At 41.6% G+C, this 14,413-nt stretch overlaps 2 protein-coding genes across 3 annotated transcripts; one reads left to right on the forward strand and one right to left on the reverse strand.

Annotated features, from left to right (window-relative positions):
* The first annotated feature begins 385 nt into the window (after positions 1–385).
* LOC115795458 (WD repeat-containing protein 48) lies at positions 386–9,070 on the forward strand. Its single transcript, XM_030751367.1, has 18 exons — positions 386–625; positions 1,301–1,441; positions 1,587–1,665; positions 1,749–1,961; positions 2,112–2,200; positions 3,423–3,524; positions 3,602–3,826; positions 3,994–4,068; positions 4,304–4,406; positions 4,487–4,584; positions 4,865–4,972; positions 5,070–5,166; positions 5,264–5,359; positions 5,601–5,706; positions 5,813–5,900; positions 7,284–7,360; positions 7,485–7,677; positions 7,792–9,070. The coding sequence occupies exons 1-18, from the start codon at positions 578–580 to the stop codon at positions 7,885–7,887; spliced, it is 2,034 nt and encodes a 677-aa protein (XP_030607227.1). The 5' UTR covers positions 386–577; the 3' UTR covers positions 7,888–9,070.
* A 385-nt stretch (positions 9,071–9,455) lies between these two features.
* On the reverse strand, positions 9,456–14,413 carry gorasp1a (golgi reassembly stacking protein 1a). Of its 2 annotated transcripts, none has more exons than XM_030751368.1 (9): positions 14,243–14,413; positions 13,438–13,518; positions 13,100–13,303; positions 12,907–12,993; positions 12,660–12,790; positions 11,978–12,110; positions 11,788–11,893; positions 11,557–11,700; positions 9,456–10,973 (listed from the first exon to the last, which is right to left on the reverse strand). In XM_030751368.1, exons 1-9 carry the CDS (start codon positions 14,303–14,305, stop codon positions 10,495–10,497), a joined length of 1,428 nt encoding a protein of 475 aa, XP_030607228.1. In that variant the 5' UTR covers positions 14,306–14,413; the 3' UTR covers positions 9,456–10,494. The 2 variants fall into 2 exon arrangements, with proteins under 2 accessions (XP_030607228.1, XP_030607229.1); XM_030751369.1 differs by lacking the exon at positions 14,243–14,413 and adding an exon at positions 14,167–14,221 and having other exon boundaries at positions 9,457–10,973.

The following is a 14,413-nucleotide window of genomic DNA, read 5'->3' on the forward strand; positions in this document are numbered from 1 at the left end:
TATTTTGTTACTTTTATATATTTTATTTTGACTATATTTTGTTAATCATTCCACCTCCATTTTACCTCAGTGTAAATTCTGATTATATTCTTGATTATATTATAGATTATATTTATGTGCTATAGCGTGAGAGTAGCCGTCAGAGCATTTCATTGCTAGTATTGCATAGTATGGAAACGGTATGGAAATGATAGATATTGCACATTAAACTGGTATTGCACAGTTAGCCTGGTATCAGTGCGTGTGTGATGTCAGAGTGGTTATGCTTGAAGCTGTTCTAGAGTCTGTTTGTTTTGGCGCACCTGTGGCGCCTGCCAGAGGGCAGCAGGTCAAACAGTTCAAAGCTGGGTTTTTGCATATTATATAATAATACAGGCGTGATGATTGCCCAGCCTGCAGATGTGCCAGCCACCGTGCCAAGGACATCCATCCTCGGGGGTGACCGTGGGCTAAAAAGTTTACCTTCTACGTTAAAAGTGAACAACAATGTAGAACCACATTACCCAGAAAGCCCAGGTGTATATGTTTTCTTTTTTTCCGGATGTAGCATCACATGAATTGACTGTCAACATGCAAGATGGCCACGCATCACAGGCAAAATGCTGCTGGGCGGAGGAAAGTGCAGGTAAATTAGAAGAGTTACGTTTTTGATAAATGTGTGGTAACGGCAACATCAGGGACTCCAGCTTAAAGAGGTGCTTCACGAACACCTGATCGAGAGTAAAAAGAACCTGTACAGGGCACCGCTGCTGTTATGTGTCATGACTCAAGCCGGCTAACCTAGCTAGCTTAGCTTGCGTGAGCCGTTAGCGTCGTGTGCTAATGGTTGCGTCCAAATGACTCCATGCGTTTGCAAACAGTTTTCATATAAGCACGTGTATAATACTTTATAAGATAGTTACAAATGTCGCCGGTCAATACAGACGATTAAAGTCCTGCCTTCGCTGCAGTTTTAAGCTGCTACGGCGTTGACGGAGGCTAAGCTAGCTACTGTATCCGGGCTCCGTCTAATTGCTAGTGAGACGAACGGGTCTTGTTGGTTCTCTCATGAACCCCTACCTTGCTATCACATGAACGCACATTAAAATTAGTTAATTTGTCAAACCGCAACTGGTTTGCATTAAATGCCAGTGTGTGTGTGACATTTAGTTAAGCTCAGTGTTGTCTTGATAACTCTGCAGGTCCTCACAGTGCAAGTTCGTGAAACGCGTTAAGATTAAGGGTGGGCGTGTTGTGGGTCAAACCAGAGGAGGTCGAGATAGGAGTGTGACCCCAGTGCCTACTGTTCTGTGTGTTCCAGGTGTCATATGTCATTAGAGATGAGGTGGAGAAGTACAATCGAAACGGGGTGAATGCACTCCAGCTCGACCCTGCGTTGAACCGGCTCTTCACTGCAGGGAGGGACTCCATTATCCGGATATGGAGCGTCTACCAGCACAAAGTACAGCTTCTCTCCCTGTTCACTTAAACTAAAATAGTCTATTCATTTTACATTAAGCAGCTGCTTTAGCATAAATTACTTTTTCTCATTCTCAACTCCATGGCTGAAACTGTCTTAACTGCACTTCTCCTCTATGTTATTGTAGCAAGACCCATATATTGCATCTATGGAGCATCATACGGACTGGGTTAATGACATAGTCCTCTGTTGCAATGGAAAAACATGTGAGTTTTATTAAGCTGTGCAGTTTAATCAGCATTTTATTTTACAGTCTTCATTTCTGACTGAAGCTTTTGTTTTTTTCCAGTGATATCTGCATCATCAGATACGACGGTCAAAGTATGGAACGCACATAAAGGGTTTTGTATGTCCACGTTACGAACACATAAGGACTACGTGAAAGCGTTGGCTTATGCTAAGGACAAGGAGCTGGTAGCATCGGCAGGTCTGGACCGGCAGATCTTTCTTTGGGATGTGAACACACTAACAGCACTCACTGCTTCCAACAACACTGTCACCAGTAAGTAAAGGTTTCACAGTTTGACAGCTGCGCCCTTTTCCTTCCTCTACACACTGACGTTTAAATGATTGCGATTTGTATTCAGCATGAACTTTGTTTCTCTCAAAGTTATTCTGTACCTCTGGACTTATTATAATTTTTCTCAAACAGCCTCATCACTGAGTGGGAACAAGGATTCAATTTACAGTCTGGCTATGAACCAGATGGGCACAGTCATTGTATCAGGATCCACAGAAAAGGTTGGTGACACACACACACACACCAGAATGTAGAAAAAAATCAACTTAATTTGGTTAAAACTAGAGCCTAACATATTTGTAGGTAGCAAAAATTTAGGCTATTTTGTTGCGGGTGTGTGTGTGTGCGTAAACACATGTTGAATTTATAAGTGCTAAAGCTGAAATTACACAGAGGCATAAATGCAAACTTTAAAAAAAATAAAAAAAAAATACTGAGGCATAAACAGCTTCACTGAGCAACAATCTGTCTCTGCAACTACAGTAATTTTAAAAAAGGACAATAAGCTTTAACAACACTGTGTCATACAAGATCATTTAATAAATGCTGTGCAGTGAAGAAAATGTTACAAAGTTTGTCTGATACATTGATGTAAAGTCTTTTGTGGCTCTCAGGAGCATCACAGTTACCAGTTATAATTACTGAATGATAACTAATGTTTTTTATGCCTGCCAGGACCTCTGTGGATTATTACTAGCCTTTTCCCCCAGTTTGAGCCCTAAAGTGTTCATAATTGTTTTATTTTCCTCTCATTAAAAGTGAAACCTGAACAGTGCAACGTGAATTACTACATATTCTAACTTGTAGTCTTCACCTCTGTAGCCTACATGGCTGGAGTGACATCATTATCAGACATGACAGAGCTCCTTATGGAGCCACAGAAGGCTTTTTGCATTGCTTTAAGATGCTGTCTGACTCCCCAAAGGCTGCAAAAACACTGTGTAAAATCTGTATGTTCCCCTTCAAAAAGACTGCAAGACTGTGTAAAAGAGGAATTTGCTCCATATTCTAGCATCTGAAGTAACTCGTCATCTGAAGTGTGTGTGTGTGTGTGTGCGTGCGTGCATATATAAAAGTAATTTATGCAACCATGACAGTACTTGGTACTGTTGCTGTCTATTCAGTTCTATCACCCTGTATCTCAAGATTGTTTTAATAAGAAACAGTTATTACCTGGGACAGAGGGGGGTACCCTGGGGAAAGATGTGCATAAATAAATGCTGACAAACCTCAATGAACTGAAGCAAAAAGTGGGTCAAAATTCCTCCACAAGGATGAAAGAGACAGAAAACAAAACATGTGAAAGTGGAATTCCATTTTAGCTTAAAACCAGAGTGAAGACGGACGTGCTTTGAGTTGTTTACTGATGCATTTGGTCTCAGTTTGGTTATGAACATAATGAATAAGTGCCTGTCGTTATTCCCTTCTTCTGCCCTCGTTCAGGTTCTGAGAGTGTGGGATCCTCGAACATGTGCAAAGCTCATGAAGCTAAAAGGTCACACGGACAACGTCAAATCATTGCTGCTGAATCGAGATGGCACTCAGGTGAGTTAAATGATCTAAAATGTAGCAGCTGTCAAACAGTAGAGCTTTAAATTTAAAGTTGCCGGCCCTCCCTGCAGTGCTTATCGGGAAGTTCAGACGGGACCATTCGCCTTTGGTCCCTTGGCCAGCAGAGGTGTATCGCCACCTACCGTGTGCACGATGAAGGGGTTTGGGCCCTGCAGGTCAACGAGGCCTTTACACACGTATATTCTGGAGGCAGAGACAAAAAAATCTACTGCACAGATCTGCGTAACCCAGACATCCGCGTGCTCATCTGTGAGGAGAAGGCTCCAGTGCTCAAAGTAAGAATCCAGAAAGCCAGAGCTAGATTTTTGTAATAACTGCATAATAAACTGTGCAACCATGCTTTGTTGTTAGCAGTTTATTTTAGGATAAATGTGATCATAATATTAAAAGGTAAAAAGATGCGTCCCAGAGTCGTTCAGTATTTTTGCTTTCTCTTGCTCAGATGGAACTGGACAGATCTGCGGACCCACCTCCAGCAATCTGGGTCTCCACCACCAAGTCATCCGTTAATAAATGGGTAAGCATGCGTGACATCTCTGAGATCACTGATCCACTGTCAGTGTGGTAGAGTATGGAGTATATGTTAATGTGGCCACGCCTAACTCTGTTCAGCTGTAATCCATCTGCAGTCCAAGTAAAATTTAAAACCAGCTTTGTGATTCTGTGAGTAATACACACGAGATAAAGGAGTGAGGAAGCAATTATTATAACTTTAATTATCACTGTTGTTTGTTTTTGGTGTGTGTGTTTAGTCTTTAAAGGGAATGCACAACTTCAGATCATCAGGGGAGTACGACAACGACTGCAGCACTCCTCTGACACCACTGTGTACTCAGCCAGAACAAGTCATCAAGGGTACTTCTGGTTTTTATATGAACGTGTACTATCCTTCTTTCCTGATATTTTGTTAAGTAAAAGCTTTGTTGATGTTGCAGGAGGTGCCAGTATTATTCAGTGCCACATTCTGAATGACAAAAGACACATACTCACCAAAGACACTAACAACAACGTGGCTTTCTGGGACGTCCTAAAGGTAAACTACACACTGCAGCATTAATGATAAAGATATTTATGGTATGTGATATATATGATATTTTGCCTTACTTTTGAATCTTTGTGGGGCCGTTGGTCAGGAAGAAGAACTGAGGGAACCTGAATGAACACAGCTGTGGTTCATTAGTGCTCATCCGCCTGAATGAGCTGATAGATTTGTGTGGACTAAAGTAAACTTCTTCAAATGAGCCTTGTGTGACTGCACATGTGTAGATATCTGTAGTTTGAAATGACTTTGTGTATTTACATTTGACCTTCAGGCATGTAAAGGTGAAGACTTGGGGAAAGTGGAATTTGATGAAGAGATTAAAAAGCGCTTCAAGATGGTCTATGTGCCAAACTGGTTCTCTGTTGATCTGAAAACTGGGGTGAGTTTCAAATGTGGTAATACAGGAACTCTTCATGCACTTTGACATTCGTGTTGTTTTCTAATTTCACCTGGTTTATTCTGCTTTTTCCCAACAGATGCTCACTATCACCTTGGATGAGAGCGACTGCTTTGCTGCCTGGGTGTCTGCAAAGGATGCAGGGTTTTCCAGTTCTGATGGATCTGATCCAAAGTGTAAGAGATCACATTTTTTATATTAATAAATGTTCAGTAATGCAGAACCACGGGTCTTAAGGTACCATTACACAATGCTAACCGTTTCTCTTTGCAGTGAACCTGGGTGGACTGTTGCTTCAGGCTCTGCTGGAGTTCTGGCCCAGAACCCGCATCAACCCCATGGACGAGGAAGAGAACGAGGTGAACCACGGTGAGGAGATTGTTTGTGCGTTCACTGGATAATTAAATCAGCCAAACTGCCAAATGTCTGCAGTGAGAGGAGCGTCATCGAGGCATCTTTTTTTTTTTTTCTCCTGTTGTTCCACTTGTCCTTTTATCCACTTGGCCTCAAACACGAGTTGGCTGCAAACTTTGCTGATGCCACTGAGCAGTTTCTAGCCAACATGTCATCAAGTTTGTCTTACAGTAAGATTATGTTCTTGTTCCCTCAGTGAACGGAGAGCAAGAGAACAGGGTCCAGAAAGGGAACGGATATTTCCAGGTGCCACCACACACACCAGTCATCTTTGGAGAAGCAGGAGGCAGAACTCTTTTTAGGTAAGGTCTCACCAACAAGCTTTTAGCATGTCCGTTAAGGTCAAATGTTAAATGGTTTTCGCACCTCAGCGTTCTTTTGCCGATCTTCTTTGTTTTCCTGTTGCAGGTTGCTATGTAGAGATTCAGGTGGAGAGACTGAATCCATGCTGCTGAATGAGACAGTCCCACAGTGGGTTATTGATATAACTGTAGATGTGAGTATCCCTGCTTATTATTATTTTCAAACCTCTCTCCCTTCTTTCTTTTCCCTTCATCGTTTCTTTAAGGCGACCTGTTGTGGTTGTCTTTTATCCTGCCATACGTATTGTTACACTGGTTGCTGATCATGTTAAACTAGGTCAAAGTTTCAAACCATTAGATCAGTGGATAGCAGTCCCTGTGACACTGTTGGATCCCTGAAAGACAGGGGATATCCTTAAAATGACCATTTCAGGGAGAGTGTGGCACCTAATGTTTGAGTCTTTTGTTTGCAAAGGGTAGCCAATCAGAAGAAAGGTGGCTGATAGTGAAGGTGATGGAAACTATAAAACGAAAGGCTGCACCAAAATCGCTTTCATTCATTTTTAAACATGGCATGGATAATTCAAGCACATCCACCATACTTTCTCCAGCTCACTGGTTTGGAAGCTTGTAGGAAGAAAATCATGATTGCTTTTGTTGCTGAACACTACAGAGTGTTAATAAGTATATTGTGCGTGAATGGCTTCATAGTGTGAAGGAACTAAAAGCTACACAAAACAGGCATAAAATAGTCGTGCATTTGTGTTTGAGATTCAGTATTTCTGGGTTTGTACAGCAACACGTGTGATACGCAGTACAGATGTTGGTAACGAGCACTTCCGTGAGTTGCTTAGAAACTTAAAAAGCAGAATTGTTACTCATGTCGTTACTGAACAACTGATGAGTGTTATGAGTTACTGGTGGTCAGAACATTCAGCGCTTTGATCCTGAAGCAGCAAAATGTTACTCATTTATCATTCAGTGTACTATTTACACCTGTGACACGACCAACTGTCTAACCAGGCATATTTCAAACGAACATTTTCTTCTGTATAAAGATGTTGAACTGCACAGCTTGCTTCTTATTGTTCTAATAATTATCCACTGACTGTTAGTGACTGAAAATTCAATATACAATGAGACTATGTTTTAAAAAGAACCAGCTCTGAAAATTTGTACTTGACTCTCCAAGATTCCCTCTATACTTAGCAGTGGCTCAGGCATTAAAGGGTATCAACTGTGTACTTTGGCACAATATAATAAAAAATCTTCTGATTCGGGTTTTCTTGCAGATAGAAATCACAGAAAGCTCTCCAGCTTTATAGTAAAAACCACATTCAACCACTCTGGTTAATTGGGGTTTCATTTGCTGTGTCTGCCTGGCTGCGTAATCACCCCACCGCACGCCAACAGGCCCATTCAAAGCCAGAGAATACCCTGCAGTGTTACGAGTCCATCACAGTGTTTTTCTCTGGGGGAGGCATCACTGTTTTCTTGCCATCTATTGTGATGCATCATTTGCACTGAAATTTTGTTTTTACATTTGAGTTACAGATCGTATCCTTCTTTTATTCTAGAAAAATATGCCCAAGTTCAACAAAATCCCATTCTACCTCCAGCCTCATTCTTCCTCTGGTGCAAAAACTCTAAAAAAGTAAGTTTATAACTTCTTGAATTTCAGCAAGCAAAAAAACATGTTATGCAGTTATATCAGTTCTGCAGTGCATGCTGCAACCTCCCTGTTCAAAGCTGATCCCTACACCTCCTCTGTCCCACAGGGACCGTCTGTCAGCCAGTGACATGCTCCAGGTGAGGAAGGTCATGGAGCATGTTTACGAGAAGATCATCAACCTGGACAATGAGTCGCAGACCACCAGCTCCTCAACCAACGATAAACCCGGGGAGCAGGAGAAGGAGGAGGACATGGCCATGCTAGCTGAAGAGAAGATTGAGCTAATGTGTCAAGACCAGGTGGGCACGCCAGCATTTTCCCTTCTGTCACTTGCACACTGATGCTCTCTGCATCCACTTACCACAACTTCTCTTTCATATTAGTAACCACCTTGTTTTTTGTCTTTCATCCAGGTGCTAGATCCCAACATGGACCTGCGAACAGTTAAACATTTTATCTGGAAGAGCGGAGGGGACTTGACACTTCACTATAGGCAGAAGTCCACGTGAAAGTCATTTTTAAAAGCAGAACTTTGTCATTTGCCAATCACCACCCACCTTTGACATGTAGTACCCTAAACCCCATTGTGTGGTCAAGAGTCGCAGTATCAATGAGAATCCAGTAAAATTTGTGAGGACGTGGCTCATGGTGTATCATAGGAAACTGAGCAGGACAGGCCGGCGCAGCCAACAAACACCTGGGAAATAAGTGGTCCATATTGATGGTTCTTTTTTTTTTTTTTTTTTTAAAGAGTTTGAAGAATGGACTTAAATGTTTCCTCTCTGCATTTTTTAGATCTTTGACTGCTGTTTGCCCCCCCCCCCCGATTGGCATTTTATTTTGAAGCGACTGAAGTTGCAGTACGTGTTTGTGTATGTATGCACATGGATGTAGTAGACTGTCTGTTCTAGTACATTCCGGGACACTGTCCTTGTTCTGCAAACACTCCACTCCTGTCTCAACAGTATCACCAGTTTAGGAGTACACTTGGTCTCTGGGTAGCCTCACAGTCCTTCAAAGAAAATCTTCCTCAGTTCTGTTGTCGACATCGCCCACGTTAACTTGAACTTAACCTCGGCTTAGAGATCAGTTAGTGCAGAGCTTGAACCTCATTGACAGAAGCACTCCTCTTTGTCTTTTTATTTTTAGCGGTGTTATTCTCAAAGGATTGAATGTTCTTTGTTTTGTAAATATGTGTACAACATTTTTCATTTAAATTACTTTTTTTTTTTTTTCCTTTTGGTTTTGCAGCAGTTTTATTTTGCTCTTGTACAGTTACTTAAAAAAAACAAAAGAAAAAAACAATTATTTTTCCAAATCCCTACAGAACATTCATGGTCATGAATGCTGAATGACTTGAATGTTAAGATTTGCATTTGTTATGGTCACTGCAACCTGAAACTTGCGGTTTACTCTGAAAAATGTTAGTAGTTGTCTAAGTCATCTTAGCAATTGGCAAATTATATATAGGGTATATATCTTCAACAGTAATTCATGCTTACGTGCTCTGCGTTTGGCTCACGAGCATCGACACTGACGACAGCGAGGGTTGTTCCTAATGTATATTTCATTTAGATTCAATAGGAGCTCAGTGGAACATAAATATAACTTGAAGGGGAATCTCATCTGAGATAACATGAACATTCAGCCACTGTGGGAACTTCACCAAAGTGTAATAAATGCTAACACCTATCTGTCGCTTGGTGTGTCACCAAGCACGACATTTCTTTTCATTGTAAATTTTCTGGAGTTTACTTTGCCATGAGTGTGTGTGTGATGCCACAGCAGGAGGGAGGATGCATCGAGTGAGCGCTAATTGGCCAAAACAAACCAGGATGGGTACAATAATTAGGCCATAACTCTGCAAAATCCCTTATTGTAATCATTTGTGAAATATGTATATTTTAGGCATTCAAAGAAATAAATTGGAATGGTTTAACAATCACAGGTTTTATGGGGGATTATAAATGGATGTTTCTTGAGTTGTACTGTGTTGAGCCAATGAGTGTGAAATAAGAGAAACGAGGGACCCTTTCTTTTTTTTTTTTTTTAAAGTGATATGATTGTTTAACCATCAAAGATTCACCCATTTCCACATTCATCAAGACTCTGCACTCATTCCTAATAAAACAGACAATTCATTGATTAAAAACATCTGCAAAATACCTTTCTTTATTTTACACACCTATTTTAGCACCTACTGGAACAATTAGAACTATCAAGATGCCCCCTAACAACAAACAATCATTACTCAAGTATTTCTAAGTTAGCAGTCTTACATTTACCAAATGCTTCTTTACATTAAGAATGATTTGTCAATTTAAAGACAGTGCTAATCTAGTGTTGCATAGGTCACAGATTAAAAGGAGAAAATCTTTTTGAATAGATGGGGGCATAAATCTGGCTATACAGCAGTAAAAATGTCTTTTAAACTCATCACAAAGTACATCATTGAATAAAATCTAATTAAATATAGTGTTAAAAACATACTGTAAAAACCTGCACTGACCATTTTAATAAATCATCCCACAGCGAAAGCCCTTTAAAGTCAAACACGGAGGATACGAAATGTCCTGCGTCTTATAATTAAAAGTGTTTCTTTGGGTAAGTGTTTAAACTGCTTCTGCAAAACATTAACAAATGGAACTGCACCACTGGCAAGACTTTGACAACTAATTTAAGCGGCCAGTGCTCTAGTAGCTTCAAAAATATTGATAGTGTTCTTGATAGAAAGGTGCAGCTGTGCTTTGCAGTATGTGTAAGTATTCAAGTATCTGTCACACTGGTGTACCAGAAGCAAAGTCTCATTACCCGTATAATCAAATTTTGCACCTAGCGAGGAAAAAGAGTTGACTTTAAAACTGTTTTGACTTACAAATAAGAAGTAACTGTAAACTCTCACATAGAAGACAAAGATTACTACAGTGCCTTAAAGTTTTTTTTTTTTTCTCATATGTGTTAATGCAGTAGCTGGTTTTTGTAGTGTAACCAATCTGCTGATGCAGCCATGCATGCAGACTATCAAGATTAGGGTTTCCCCACCATCTATTCTGATATCTTTAAAAAACACCAGTGATTGTCAACAACACCTTGCATTTTTCTGGCTTGATTTAAGCCTACTCAAAATGTGGCTTCTCGGTTTCCTCCTCCTCATCATCATCATCATCATGCTCGTTGCCACAGTGGTGAGCAGAAGCCACATCTAGAGGCTCTGCTGTCTTATCCGCTGACCCGAGTGCATCCTCGATGGCCTGAGGAGGAGACCTGTCTGCGATAGAGTCATCAGCAGCCAAAGATGGGATGAGATCGACAGAAGAAGGGCGAGGAAGGTCTTCAGGTGGCAGAGAAGGCTCAGAAGGGTCAAGAGAAAAAGACAACGCACCTATAGTTGGACTTTGGCTATCACTAGACTCAATAAGAGAGCTTTGTGGCTCTGTGGACTCTGTGAGCAAGTGGGAGGGCCCAGCTGGTGGGATGTGTGACTCAGCAGAAGCGAGGGCAGAGGTGAAGTCCATGGCTGCCTGCGAGCTATGCTCGTGTGGCTCATTCTGGTGGTCTGCTGGTGATGGGAGCACAACACTGCCTTCCAACTCTTCTGCACAATAGGAAAGCAAATGTAGTCTAACAGATGTGGATGACAGAACTACATATACATTACAACATTATTACCTCCGCCAAGGAGGTTATGTTTTCGGTCGCGTTTGTTTGTTTGTTTGTCAGCAGGATTACTCCAAATGTTATGAATGGATTTCGATGAAATTTTGTGGAGTGGTTGGAAATGACAAGAGGAAGAAGTGATTAAATTTTGGCGGTGATCCGGATCACGATCTGGATCCAGGAATTTTTTTTAAGGATTCTTCACTATTGCGGGATAGGGGGATTTTAATAATTTAGCTTCTAACTCCGAAACACAAGGCACAAAAGCCTGAAAAAATTAGAGTGTAACATAGTGACATGTTCTATCAAACATAGTGAGGCGACGATCATTTTTTTATTGTTTACTGCTCAGATGATCCTAGCGTCTGGGAAAGATTTTCACAGCATTTAGATACACGTATTACAGCGTCAGTGACCCTATGGCCTTGGCGGAGGTTTGCGCTCTCTGAGTGCTTCTAGTTTCTCTTAAAACTGAAAAAAGTACCTCGACATTGATATGAACGGCTGCCATATTGACTTACCAACACCAGATATATCGCCATCCTTCTCCTCATGCATAGCCAGTGATGTGCTGGTCATGTCAATGGATGACATGGACAGATCCAGCCTGTCCGCCAAATCTGAAGGGTCGGGGTTCATCACTGCCACTTCAGAATCAGAAAAACCTGGAAAATTAAAACAATACCACCCACCTGTTGGTAAGATTTTCATGAATACAATAAGATGCTAAACAGGCCAGTGTCTGAACTGACCAAGCTCCGTGACTCTTTGAATGGGTGGAGGTAGATAAGTTTCCTCGAGGGTGACCTGCTCCAGGTTTAACTCTTCACTGTGGCTTGAAGGTGCCATGAGAGGTGCCTGGAGACACACACATACAGTGAACGCTATCATTGACTGGTGTCAGCTTCTCAAATGTGAGGATTTGTTGTATTTTACTGTCACCTCTGTGTATCCATGTGTAGGCGGATTTGGAGAGGGTTTCTCCTCAGGATCAGGGGCAGAAGGCTTGACTGTTGATACGTCCGGATTAGCAGGGATTCGGTGCAGATAACCATAACCAATGCCACAACCCAAACTATGAACAAACATTTTCAGATTATTTAAGACCAAATAAGACTATCTATTACACATGAAATACTATAACCTGCAACACGCAAGGACATCAGCAAGTAAGAGTCTATCCTGGGGGGGCCAGGGTGGCTCAGCCGATGAGCAGGCGGTATACCTGTCGCCATTTACCGCATGTCTTCCCCCATCTCTCTCCTCCCACTTGCCTGTCTCTCTACACTGCAAAACTGTCAAATAAAGCCACAAAAAGGCCAAAATAATAATAATAAAAAAAAGAAAGTCTACCTGGGGAATGCCTTGTTTAAATTTACATAAACATAACCCACACTAGACTGAAAGAAAACAGACCATCTTCCTTTACTCTGTCTTACAATTAAATTACTTAAGAAAGCTTAGCCAGTTCAGCTGATATGGTTACTTCAGCCTCGAAAAAAAAAAGCACGGTGAGTGCCAAAACACTAACATGGGCTTCAGAATGTGGAGTCCAGAAGCCAGTTGGTGACACATCAATGGCTACATCCATCTTTTGTATACTGTCCCATGTATTTTCCCATACCTGCCCTCTCCTCCCCATGCTCCGTTTGGTGTGACCACCACCTCTCTGCAGACGTCTGTCTGTGTGTTGTACACCAGCAGCTTCACGGGCTTCCCTTCGTGGGCCTCAATCAGTGAGAAAAAGTCTTCTGACTGCAAATGACAAACTGAATTAACTACAGAAGGTGCACATTTTACATGTTCATGATCCACATAGGATCACAGTGGGTAGCAAAATCAGCATTGCATGATTCTAAAATAAAGCTTACATCTTGCAAAATCTGATCTGCCCCAACAATGTAGTCAGTGTGGGGCTGAAGCCCTGCCAGCGCGGCCGGTGAACTGGTTTCCACATCCTGGGAGAAAGCAGAAACAGAAGAAGCTTATAATGGGTTCATAGCTAGAGAGGCTGATACCACAGTGAGGCCCAATGCATTTTCATAGATCTTTGATGCAACTCACCAGGACATGCCAAACGTTTTCATTGGCTCCCTGGTAGCTGCAGAAGCGAACACTGGCACCCAGCAGACCTTGCCCTCCCCACATATTACTGGGAACCACCAACAACTCACGAACCCTCGTGGTTTTAGTGCTGTACACCTCCATCCTCACTGCTCTCTCCATGTTGGCTTTCAGAAGCTCCTTTAAAAGGTCATTTTCCTCATTCTGGCATACAGTAATTAAAGAAGTCAAACAAAAAGTGTGTTAACCTTTTCTTTTTTTTCATATTCATCAAATTTACTTTTAATCATGGTCAATAACTAGTAACTTAAACTGTATGTGGCTGTAATTAAACTTACAAGTCTCTTGTTGTCAAGAGACAGAATGAAGTCGAAGAAGGGCTGCAGACCGGCATTCTCTGCAGGGGAATTTGGCTGCACCTGTCCACATAAATACAGAGAGGTTTGGAGCTTCATCTATACAGCCAGAAGACCTAAACATGAACCTTTTCTGCCCACTGGTTATTGCTGTTATTGATATATGTATGCATTTTATAATTATTTGAGTAATGGTTTAGGTTAGCTGGCCCCAGTCATCACGTTAAAACAAACAAAAACAAACAATTCCGGAGATAAGCAGCACATTTCAAAAAGCTTGAAATACTTCCTGAGCCCTCGATCGATTTATCAGTCAATCGACTAATCATTTCAGCATCACTGCACTATAACCCAAAGAACTGGCTGTGTTTGTTTTGGGGTTTTTTTGTTTTTGTTGTTGTTGTTTTTTTTTTGCTACGGCATGAAAGGGTTGTATTAAAGCGGTTCCTGGTAGGCCGGTAAACATTTATTTGCATCAACACTGTCGTCGCGCTACAAATTATTCTGCTTGCCTAAGCGTGCGGACATTTATTCAATGTTTCAAACGGAGAAAGCTCAGTGGACTCAGACTTCTTAAAATACTTTCTGCGGCAAGTTACATTTATTTCGTAAAATCTCAGTGAGTAAATACGTTCCTGCTGACTAACTTGGAATAACACGTAAACCGCACCACTTCTGTCAGGTCTGTGCCGCAACTACTAAGCTAGCTACCTGTTAGCATTCATGGTAAGCTGCGGTACATGCTGCTCCAGTTTCAAAGACAAAGGAGTCACGTTATAAGCCTTACAGCGTGCACGTGATAGCCATACGTCCCTCCTTCGGATACTTCTGAACTCTGAGATAAGCCCATTTCTGCTGGGAACTCCTTTAAATACTGTTGTCATCAGAAAACACCGAGAGTTATCACTGTTGACACTTCTCGGCCATCTTGTCTGCAGCCCAAACCAATCCAGCACCG

This window comes from Archocentrus centrarchus, chromosome 17 (genome assembly GCF_007364275.1).
Source record: "Archocentrus centrarchus isolate MPI-CPG fArcCen1 chromosome 17, fArcCen1, whole genome shotgun sequence".
Taxonomy (NCBI): Eukaryota; Metazoa; Chordata; class Actinopteri; order Cichliformes; family Cichlidae; genus Archocentrus; species Archocentrus centrarchus.

Coding starts and splice junctions, on each gene's coding strand:
- LOC115795458 (XM_030751367.1), top strand. CDS start 578: ATGGCCACGCATCACAGGCAAAATGCTGCTGGGCGGAGGAAAGTGCAG. Junction 5,167..5,263: donor TGATGGATCTGATCCAAAGT/GTAAGAGATCAC, acceptor TTCTCTTTGCAG/TGAACCTGGGTGGACTGTTG. Junction 5,901..7,283: donor TTATTGATATAACTGTAGAT/GTGAGTATCCCT, acceptor CTTTTATTCTAG/AAAAATATGCCCAAGTTCAA.
- gorasp1a (XM_030751368.1), bottom strand. CDS start 14,305: ATGGGCTTATCTCAGAGTTCAGAAGTATCCGAAGGAGGGACGTATGGC. Junction 12,111..12,659: donor GCATGGGGAGGAGAGGGCAG/GTATGGGAAAAT, acceptor GTTTGTTCATAG/TTTGGGTTGTGGCATTGGTT. Junction 11,701..11,787: donor TCAAAGAGTCACGGAGCTTG/GTCAGTTCAGAC, acceptor TTAATTTTCCAG/GTTTTTCTGATTCTGAAGTG.